This window comes from Lissotriton helveticus, chromosome 7 (genome assembly GCF_964261635.1).
Source record: "Lissotriton helveticus chromosome 7, aLisHel1.1, whole genome shotgun sequence".
Classification (NCBI taxonomy): domain Eukaryota; kingdom Metazoa; phylum Chordata; class Amphibia; order Caudata; family Salamandridae; genus Lissotriton; species Lissotriton helveticus.
In genome coordinates this window covers 1,543,269,751-1,543,280,949 of record NC_136068.1, presented here as the reverse complement: position 1 = coordinate 1,543,280,949, position 11,199 = coordinate 1,543,269,751, and the positions used below count along the sequence as shown (strand labels likewise).

The window sequence follows — 11,199 nt, the reverse complement described above, 5'->3', positions numbered from 1 at the left end:
GATTGCCCCCGCCAGGCTGGCGGTGGCTACCGCCAGCCTGGCGGGGGCAATCCGCCCGCCATCCTAATGGACCCCTTAATGTTTTGCGTCTGTGTCAGGTAGGAAATTTAGTGATAATTTAACAAATCCATAATCCCATATAGTCTGCTAGATTGTCTGAGTATTCGATAATGAGCTACAGTTGCACCACTTCTTGCAGACCATATGAGACTCACACTAGGATGGGGCCAATTCATTTTCAGACCCATGAGGGCAAAGCACTTGCTGGTTGAACATCGCTGTCCAGTTTTTTGAATGAAGACTCAAACTAGTTAAGAGTAAATGAACCTTCATATATTAACATGATCTTGTATTTTTTTCTAAATATATATATTGTTATTAGAATGTGCTCTTTTTGGTGAATTAAGTGGCCCTGCTCATAATCAATTGTCTAATTTCAGCCTGACTTTTTTTTAGAATTTGATAGACTGCAATTACTAGGACTCTTTCCGGAACTAAATGGATATTTCAAATATTTCAAATATTGAATTTAATACCTTTCGTTTGAGCAATCCTCTCTGAAGATTTTAAAAGATGTCCGACAATGCACAGTGGTCAGTATTTATAAACGGAATTGTCCGTTTACCAGTTTGAACAAGAGGCGTACAATGTCAAAAATGAAAGAGAGATAAAGTGCAACACTGCAGTGGTCCTTACAGGGCTTTTTAGAGGGAGACGGTACCTGCATTCATAAAGTTATGGAATTAAAAAAAATTACTCTTTAGCATTACGTTTCGCGCTTTTTATGTCTTCTAAGAGACAGCTGTCCCTGAGCAGTCCTTGGTATCTGAATACAAATTTCCTCCTTATATCTTAAGTTTGTGTTGGAGTGGGCTGTGAAAATGGTACTCATTAAAAATTTAAGACAACATTCAAAGCTTGGTTGAAGTTAAGTGGGCTTAAATAGTGAAGTTACTGTGTTCTCATCAGACCTACTGTTCCTTACCAACACCAGGAACATTCACAAAAGCTAGAGTGCTCCCTCACTATTCATCTTCCTTTAAGAGGTGAGAGATCAGCAGGAATCCCCATCCAATGTGGGAGGAAAGCTGCATCATAATGGAAAAGTTTTAGGAATGGCGAATCTGGCAAGGTGAAATCAGAGAGATAGATAGTCATTCCACCGGTGAGGTATCCTGCCCAGTAGCCAAAGGTGCCTATGGTCATGATGGTGTGATTACAGTGGGCGAGTAGGGCAAAGTCATTTCCTGGTGAAGACTCAATGCCATCACCCGAGAAGTAGACATCTCCTTTAGAGTTGTCAATGTTGTCCTTGCACCACTGCATCCCATTGCTGGTCACCATGAAGACAGGCTCCTGGTATGTCTTTCGGAAATAAGCCATGGCCTTCTCCAAATAGCCCTTGTCAGCGATCACCCCTTTCCAAGTATTGGGCATGACATGGACATAGTCCCCTCTACGTACGTGAATTCCAATGTAGGTCACATTCTTTCGATAACCCTTCACCTCTTCCAGGTAATTGTTGACCTTCTCTGTGATAAAGTCATGGAAGGTGAACTCCTTGAGGATCTCATCATGAAGGTGATGGTAGAAGGTCCATGAACAAGGATAGCCAGTGAACATCAGATTCTTCACTTCAATGTGTTTATACTCCTCCGACATCCAGTCGTGAAGCCAGTACTCAGTCCAGGGCATTGAACGGTATTCATTCATGTCCAGCACAGGCAGTGAGATCTTAAAGATGGGGCTGAGAAGGTCATGCATTTGTGGCATTATGTACGCCGGATGCCCATTGATCTTGGCCAAGGCATACAAGGTGGCATACTCTCCCATCTGGTTTCCCAGCCGCCCATCGGGTCTTATGGTCCATATCCCCATCTCTCTTCTGCACACATCATTGCAGGTCTCTTCTTTCACACCCGCAGGTGAAGCTCCAGGGACTTTAAATATGCCTTTTTTCAGCATTACAAAAGAGAAACGTGTCTGCACTCTGTACATGAACGCCACTGCTCCTGTTACAAAGATGGATAGTAAGAGGAAGCCAAACTTGCGTTTCAGGTACCATTTCTCCATTCTTGGTTGGTCCCCTGTGTTCTGGTTGAAGAGTTCTGAAAGAAATGAAAAAAAGAAGAATTCACATTACTGAAAGTAGATCCTGCTCCTTTGGCTGAGCATCAACATATGTGAATTTTTGAATTGCCCCCATGTTTATTGCAATTGGTGTTTTCTGTCTTTGTTTTAATCTAATAATTATATAGAACAAACCTATCTTTGCAATGCATCGAAGCACTATCCATACCATGGTGCAATATGCAACATGCATGAGATCATTTTCCCCAGGTGTACATTATAAGGATACTGCAAGTCACTGAGTAGTTCCATGATCGTATAAAGCATGAGGGTGAAGAATGATTGGAACTCCCAAATGAAATGCAATATCCTTATAATTTACCCAACCATGGGTATTCAGTTTCATGTAATGAGTGCTCAGGAGGCAGCCAACATGCTCTTTGAGGTCTCATGTGGCTCTGCTGGTCACATGGCCTCTCCCGGCTCCGCCTCCTATACAGGTGCCAGTGCGTCCATCTTCTCTCAGATTGAGAAGCTGCTGTGCTCTTTGCAAGGGGTTCCTCCTCCCAGTGGTCAGAGAGAGGGTTGATGGGGACCATCACATTGGCACCACGAGACGTGCTTGTACTGGGATATCACTAACTGCTTTTAATATGCAAGTGACTAGTGTTGTCTTTTTCATATTGCAGGTGTATTGTTAATCAGAACGCACCTGTAATAAGAAAGTACTACAGCCCATGTTATGCACAAATTACAGACTCCCACTGGTTATATGTTGACGCCCACGAGGGGGCAAGCCCTTTGCATTGGTAGTGGTGGAAGGGGAGGCAAGAAAGAAGGAACTGGGAGGGCGGATCAGTTGTTTAAATGCCCAAATCAGAATTAGGCTGGAGTTAGGTATGTAGTACTAGGAGATTTTAGAGTCACTCTGTTACAGGGCATGTGTGATTAGGGGCAGTGGTAAAAAGAAGGTATTGATAGGTGTCCCTTAAAGACATTACAGTTTAACTCTAAGTTAGTGTTTGCTGGCCGCATATCGCATACATATGAGACACTATCCAACTTAGTACTGCCTTTTTCCCAAACCAGATATTTCTATTGGTAGCTCGCCTCATGCCAGTAAGTAGCTCCCAAAAATGAATCAAAGCCAATTTTGTAATTTAGGGTCTTTCAGACTTTTACAGGTGGCACAGCTGATCAGTTCCATACTCAGTGAAAGCAACTGCAGTGCACCATGCTCGAACTCCTGCATGTGGCGTTTTTGTCAAACATGGCTCGCCAACGTTAAGTTGATGAGCGAGAAAAAACGAGCACTAGACCGCCTCCCCCGGGATTTCTTAATGCAGGTGGTCGTGGCACGTAGCTACCACTCCCTTTGAGAAAGTTGCCGCTCAAGTTGTGCAAGCTGCCACTCAAGTACAAACTCTACTTGATTGGCAGAAAGAAGCAACACCCTCTGGTGCGCCGTGTAGTGCCGTTCGAACTAATTTTACAGCATGAGAAAAGCTCCTTGTGCTAAATATCAGTGCGAATGAACAGAATTCTGCTGCTTGTGGAACTCCGCAGAATTTCGCAGAGGTTTTAGGTAACTCAGGGGAATTCCACAGACTAAAACTTTGTGAGTTCCACCAACCCCTAAAACGTAGCTACTTGCATTGTGATTGCCCATGGGTCCTGTGCTGTCAATCTGTGTGCACTAACTTGAAAATTAATTTCAAGCTAATCTTTTTAACTGAGCAGACCATTTGCTTAAATTTTGAGCACGAAATGAATTTTTTGTTTGGATTTGGATTTTGAAGGAAGAGCAACACTCTTCCATTGTCTACAATCTCTGCTGCACCATTCACCCGCAAAATCACTACTGTTTTAGGAAAAAACATGTAAATTCATTGGAGACCTGCTAAATTTTATTGGCAGGTACCACTATTTTTGTTCCATTTTTGTTTTTCACTTTTGTTTGTTTTTTGCTGGATAGTCCGTAGTTTGGAACTAGGGGGAAGCCGGGGCGACAGGCAGGCTCATGTGGGATTAATGGATAATGGAAAAGTTTGAAGGAAGGAGCCCTGGTTTTATATACATATCTATTTTTTTATTTATGTGATTGAGATTTTTTATTATTTCAGGGGCATGTGAGTTGTTAGACCTAGCATATCTTGGTGTGATTACCCCTGACTTTTTGCCTCTGCCTCCTTTGCTTTTAAACGCTTTGGGTACTTTGCCACTGCTGATCAGTGTCAAAGTAAAAGTGTTTCCTATGTAAAGTGTAATGGTAATTGGTTGGCCATGATTGGTATGTTTGCCTTACTAGTAAAGTCCCTAGTGATGTGCTCTGTGTGTGCCAGGGCTAGTAATGCAAAGGCACACGGAAAAGGGAACTCTGGCCTGGAGTGTAGGGCCTGCACGCAGTTTGCTAAATTAGCATGTTGTCCTGACAAGTGTAACCACTTATCAGGTCTTACTATCTCAAACGGTGTCCTTACTTGGCCTAACATTGAATGGGAGCCCCAGGTCATGCACTTGTTGACAGTAGTGCGGGATTGGGACTTCGGCTTCCAACATGGATGGTCTTGTATTCATGCTAGATTTTATTGTTTGCCTGCATGTGCCTGTTGGTGGCTAGTGTTGGGGTGTTTCAGACGTCCTGCCCATGTTACCAGACATTTTCATTTGTTCCCAGCTACCTTCTTTCCCACATGCTTGTCTGTCATTTTGTGTATTTGGGTGATTGGTTTTCCTTTAAGTTTTCTTTATGTTTTTAATGTATTTTGCATTGGTGATTTTTGTCTAGTGCATTAAATGCTGTTTGTAGTTGACGGATTCTTTAACATTATTTTAATGTGTTCTCAGGATTTCATTGTTGTTGTACTAGCATTTTTTTTTGGGTTGAACTCTTTTGTACATTATTGTTGCTGCGTTATTTGTGGTGTGTCAAGGGCCACCAAAGGCTCAGTCACATTTGGGCCTGGGTTCATGTGAAATCTTTTCCCTGTAATTCTGCAGGGAAATCAGTGATGTGCATAGTTTCACACTGGGTCTCCTTTCAAGGGGTTAAGCAAAGGTTATATGCTGGTCTTACCATTGCTAAAGCTTTTCAAGGCATTCACCAGAATGCAACTTTGGCATCGTTGATAGAGAAATCATATACAGATCCCAACATTCTGACAGAATTTAATAACAAAGTTTATGAATGGCTTCCGCTGAAAGGTCACAGCATTGGATTTATTGTCAGAGCCATGGATGCTTTATAGTCCGACATTTTGCTCCATTACATCAACCTAATTGTGCAGGACTGCAAGAAAGAAGACTTAATCAACAATAAACTAGTCAACTGTTGCAGGATTTACACTTGTTTCAGTCATTCCTTCAAAGCCCAGAAGCCGCTGAGTATTGTTCAGTGTGCTGATAGAGTTCCTGTAAAAGTCTTAACAGCTCAACCCATTAGAATTTCATATTCTACTTGCTGCAATGCTAGTTTGAGCAGGACAGGCCTATCAATGATTACATACTACAAAGGAGAGGGGATACAGCAGCCAAAGCCATGCCAGGATTAACTGACTCAAATGCTACTGGCGTTTGAGATTTTGACACAGGAAATCAGCAAGGAGGATTTTCCAATGATCTAAGTAATTTCACTGTTGCTTACGCCATAGGACAATTTTAAAGGGTCTACCAGTCAAACATAAATGTCAATGAAGAACTAGTTGCTTTAGTCAACAGCTTAATCGTTTGAGTGAACTCAAATCAAAAGTTTCAAAAAGAGATCCAAAGTTACAAAAAAGGGCTATATAGTTTCTACTGATCTCATTAAGGAATGTCTCCATTTAAAAAAAACTAGTTTCCCAGGAAAGTGAGTGACCTATAAGATTAACAATTGTAAATTCGAGGCCCTAGCAGAACTGAAGTTCTGCCTTCAACCTTTGGAGATTGTGGTGGTGTCTTCAAGTTCAGACGCATGTCACAACTGCAGCAGTGGTACCCACTGGTGTCAACACATTTGCCTGCTACTAAATCTACAGCAATAACAACATCACTTTCACTTCCAAATTTGAAATGAGTTGGTTTATGAATATTCTAGGACTTAATCAAGAGCACAGGTGCAGGCTTCACGAAAACAGACAAGGTCTGCATCTATGAAAATGGAGAAGAAGATAGGAGACTACCTGGATGAAGAGTCATTGTGACCCCTGACCCTGCTTGCAGGGCCGGTCGCTCCACACACCACGCGGCTCCGCCCCCCGTTGGTGCCCAAGACTCCTGCCCCCTCTGCCGCCGTGAGCCCTCAGCTGCTGTCCGCTCCAGAGCAGTGTGGATCACCCCTGTGCTCGTGCCTCCCGCACTCTCGCCAGCTGAGTGCCAGGTTCTGTTGAACTATTATTGTGCCCAGTATTGTTGTGCCAGTACCTTAGTGTTGTTGTATTTTTTTTCCAAAGTCTTTGTTCCCGTGTCTGTTTCCCGCCGTTCTTCCCCTCTCTGCTCCCCGCCGCTGCTCCCCTGCGGCCCGCCCCCTTTTCTCTTCTGTACCCCCCCTTGACCGCCCATTGGCCACCCCGCTCCCGCCTCCCAGCTGCTCCTCCCTCCCACTTGGACATTTATGGAGGTCGCCGCGTGGTGGTGAGCTGTGACCCCTGACCCTGCTTGCAGGGCCGGTCGCTCCACACACCGCGCGGCTCCCCCCCGTGGGTGCCCAAGACTCCTGCCCCCTCTGCCGCCGTGAGCCCTCAGCTGCTGTCCGCTCCAGAGCAGCGTGGATCACTCCTGTGCCCGTGCCTCCCACACTCTCGCCAGCTGAGTGCCAGGTTCTGTTGAACTATTATTGCGCCCAGTATTGTTGTGCCAGTACCTTAGTGTTGTTGTATTTTTTTTCCAAAGTCTTTGTTCCCCGTGTCTGTTTCCCGCCGTACTTCCCCTCCCCGCTCCCCGCCGCTTCTCCCCTGCGGCTCCGCCCCTTTTCTCTTCTGTACCCCCCCTCGACCGCCCATTGGCCACCCCGCTCCCGCCTCCCAGCTGCTCCTCCCTCCCACTTGGACATTTATGGAGGTCGCCACGCGGAAGCGCAGCGGGCGCGCTGTTTGAGCGCCGAAGGCGCGCCAAAGGCAGGCCCGTCTACGCCCATCCGTGCCTGGCCCGTGCCCAGCACTAGGACCCCTGGCCCCCGACGATGCCAGCCAACACGACGGACTTACGACGCCGCCACCCACAACGCACTCAAACCCGACCGGAACCCCGCCTGCTACCGAGCCACCCCGAAACGCACCCACCGACCCTTCACCTGCCAAGCCTGCAAGTTCACCTGCCTCCGGGCCATCACCGCACCCAAAAGGCCAGGCACCAGCAACAACCACCTCAAGTGCATCCTGCTCAACACCCGCTCCGTCCACAGACACGCCGTCGAACTCTGGAACCTGCTCGACACAACATCACCAGACTTCGCCTTCCTCACGGAAACATGGATGAACGCCTCCTCAGCCCCCAACATCGCCATAGCCATCCCGGACGGATACAAGATCACCCGGAGGGATCTCGTCAACCAGACCGGAGGAATCTTCGCCATCGTCCACAGGAACACCATCCGCATCCCGACCAACTCCGACGACACCCTCACCGCTGCCAAGCACCTCCACTTCCAAATACACACCGACCCCAAGACCACGCTCAGAGGCACTCTCATCTACAGACCCCCTGGACCACGCACACAATTCAGCGAAGCCATCGCAGACTTCATCAGCCCGCACGCCCTCGCCTCCTCTGACTACATCCTCCTAGGGGACCTCAACTTCCACCTGGAGAACAACAACGACAGCAACACCACCGCCCTGCTGGACAACCTCGCCAACCTCGGACTCAAGCAACTGGTGAACACCCCCACCCACTACGCTGGCCACACGCTTGACCCCGTCTTCTCCTCCAGCAAGCACATCTCCTTCAGCCACTCCACCGGACTTCACTGGACTGATCACAGTTGCGTCCACTTCAGCTTCAAGAGAACCACGACCCACCACCACCCGCAACAGGTTCCCCGCAGGAGCTGGAGCAAGATCACTGCCGAACAGCTCACCACCTCCCTCAGCCAGAACCCTCCCACCAACACGACGGACCCCACCGAAGCAGCCCGCATCTTCACACAGTGGCTCATCAACTGCGCCGTCGACCTCGCACCACTGAAGAACCCTCCCAGCAGACACGGCAGCAAAAAAGCCTCGTGGTTCACCAACGAACTCAAAACATCCAAGAAAAACTGCCGCACCCTGGAAAAAGCCTGGCGCCATGACCAGACCACAGAAAACATGACCGCCCTCAAGAACGCCACCCGCACACACCACCAGCTGATCCGCACCACCAAAAGGACAACATTCAAAGAACGTCTGGACAACAACACCCACAACAGCAAGGAACTCTTCAGCATCGTCAAAGAGTTCTCCAACCCCAGCGCCAGAAACAACGACATCACACCCTCGCAAGACCTCTGCGACTCACTCGCCTCCTTCTTCCACCGCAAGATCGCCGACATACACAACAGCTTCGACGCACCAATCACGCACCCAACCACCGAAACAACGCCCCCCCCCACCATCCTCTGCAACTGGACCCCGGTCAGCACCGAAGACACCACACGCACGATGAACACCATCCACTCTGGATCCCCAACTGACCCCTGCCCCCACCACGTCTTCAACAAGGCCGACTCCATCATCGCACCCCAACTCCGGAACATCATCAACATCTCCTTCAACACCGCCACCTTCCCGGAGAGCTGGAAGCATGCCAAGCTCAGCGCCCTCCTGAAGAAACCGACAGCGGACCCCACCGACCACAAGAACGTCCGCCCCATCTCGCTCCTCCCTTTTCCTGCCAAAGTCATCGAGAAGACCGTCAACATACAGCTCGCCGCCTTCCTCGAGACGAACGGATCCCTCGACCCCTCACAGTCCGGTTTCCGAGCCAACCACAGCACCGAGACCGCCCTCATCGCAGCCACAGACGACATCAGATCCCTGCTTGACAACGGGGAAACAGCTGCCCTCATCCTCCTGGACCTCTCTGCAGCATTCAACACAGTCTGCCACCGCACTCTAATACACCACCTCAGCAACAGCGGAATACAAGGGAAATCACTGGAGTGGATCATCTCGTTCCTCACCGGAAGAACCCAGAGAGTCTGCCTCCCCCGTTCCGATCCGCAGCCACCGAAGTCATCTGCGGCATACCTCAAGGTTCCTCGCTCAGCCCCACCCTCTTCAACGTCTACATGAGCCCCCTCACAGCCATCGCACGCCAACACAACCTTAACATCATCTCCTATGCCAACGACACACAGCTGATCCTCTCCCTCACCAACGACCCTGCCAACGCCAGAGCCAGCCTCCAGGAAGGAATGAAAGACGTCGCGGAATGGATGAGGCTCATCCGTCTGAAACTGAACTCAGACAAGACGGAAGTCCTCATCCTGGGATCATCCCCCTCCGCCTGGGACGACTCCTGGTGGCCCCCTGCCCTGGGCACCACCCCCAAGCCAACGGACCACGCACGAAACCTGGGCTTCATCCTGGACTCCGCCCTCTCAATGACCAGACAAGTCAACGCCGTCTCGTCATCCTGTTTCAACACCCTGCGCATTCTCCGAAAGATCTTCCGATGGATCCCCAACGAAACCAGGAAGACGGTCACCCAGGCACTCATCACAAGCCAAATGGACTACGGGAACACCCTCTACGCGGGAACCACTGCCAAACTACAGAAAAGACTTCAACGCATACAGAACGCCTCCGCACGACTCGTCCTGAACATCCCCCGCCACAACCACATCTCCGCCCACCTGAGAGACCTGCACTGGCTCCCCGTCAGTAAGAGGATCACATTCAGACTCCTCACCCACGCACACAAGGCTCTCCACGACCTGGGCCCCAAGTACCTCAACAACCGCCTCACTTTCTACACGCCCACCCGCCAGCTGCGATCGACCAGCCTTGCCCTCGCCACCGTACCACGCATCCGCAGAGCCACCGCCGGAGGAAGATCCTTCTCCTACCTGGCGGCTAAGACATGGAACTCCCTCCCCATCCACCTATGGCTGACCCAGGACCACCTCTCCTTCAGGAAGCAACTCAAGACCTGGCTTTTCGAGCAGTAACAGACCCCTCCCCCCCAGCAGCTTGAGACCCTTCCGGGTGGGTAGAGCGCTATACAAATTGTTCTGATTGATTGATTGATTGATTGTGCTATGGGAATGGGAAAAAATAGTAACCAGAACTCAGTAGGATAACATTGAGAATCTTACATGTCCCGTCATTAGTGTATCCTCAAGTGGGTGCTTAGTGCAGCTGGGGCAGTTATCATGGTTAGAAAGACCATTCTCCATCCTCAAAATGTAGAGAGACTTATAATGTTTAAAATGGATAGAAAGTTCATACTAAAAAACCTATAGGGCTCCACAAGACACAACCATGGAATTTCTCTGGTGTCACTAGGGTGGCAATTTATTCTCCCTGAACCTGAAAGTGAGCTCTTCTTTCTGGATTAAAACAAAAGAGGCAATAAAGCAACAGGAATGGCCAATGTAAAACAAAAACAGAAAATATATTTGGTGTGCAGCTAATGTAAATAAACGCAAATAGACCAGTGTGCATGAAGCAGAGGGACAGTAGGGACAGTAATGGAGGATACAGCCATTGTGTGGTGAAAAGTGACAAAGAAAGAAATACAATTCAACGTTAGGGTCAACCGTACAGTTTGTAGTGAACAATCAGCTGTATCAACAATGGATGCCTCCAGACAGTTTCTTGAAAAAACAAGAGTCCTGCCTCATATATCTAACCTTGCATGCTCATGCTCAGCTGTAAGTGAAGATGGAAAGTACTGCTCAACCTATGTATGTTGCATCCGTGGGACAAAAGAGACCCAGCATTGAAACCGCACTTGGAACCGGCAACTTTTTCTTTTAGATATCCTTATTGTAATTTTAAACATATTGCACATTAGAACAAATCACAATAGTAACCACAGATATATTTCGGCTGCTTTAGTGAACATTACAAAAGCGGTTCACTCTTCACGCTTAAAGCTTCAATCTTACAAGACTATATGTCACCTATATTATACTCCATTAAGAATTTCTAAATGGTCACAAAATAA

At 48.2% G+C, this 11,199-nt stretch overlaps 1 protein-coding gene across 2 annotated transcripts in view; it reads right to left on the bottom strand.

Annotated features, from left to right (window-relative positions):
• Positions 1–514: 514 nt before the first annotated feature.
• The window catches only part of LOC144767531 (galactoside alpha-(1,2)-fucosyltransferase 2-like), a 313,249-nt gene continuing 302,564 nt past the window's right edge, over positions 515–11,199 (bottom strand). For both annotated transcript variants that reach the window (XM_078650953.1, XM_078650952.1), the window contains exon 4: positions 515–2,108. In XM_078650953.1, the coding sequence (XP_078507079.1) occupies positions 1,030–2,108 (1,079 nt within the window). In that variant the 3' untranslated portion in view covers positions 515–1,029. The remainder of the gene's footprint in view (positions 2,109–11,199) is intronic.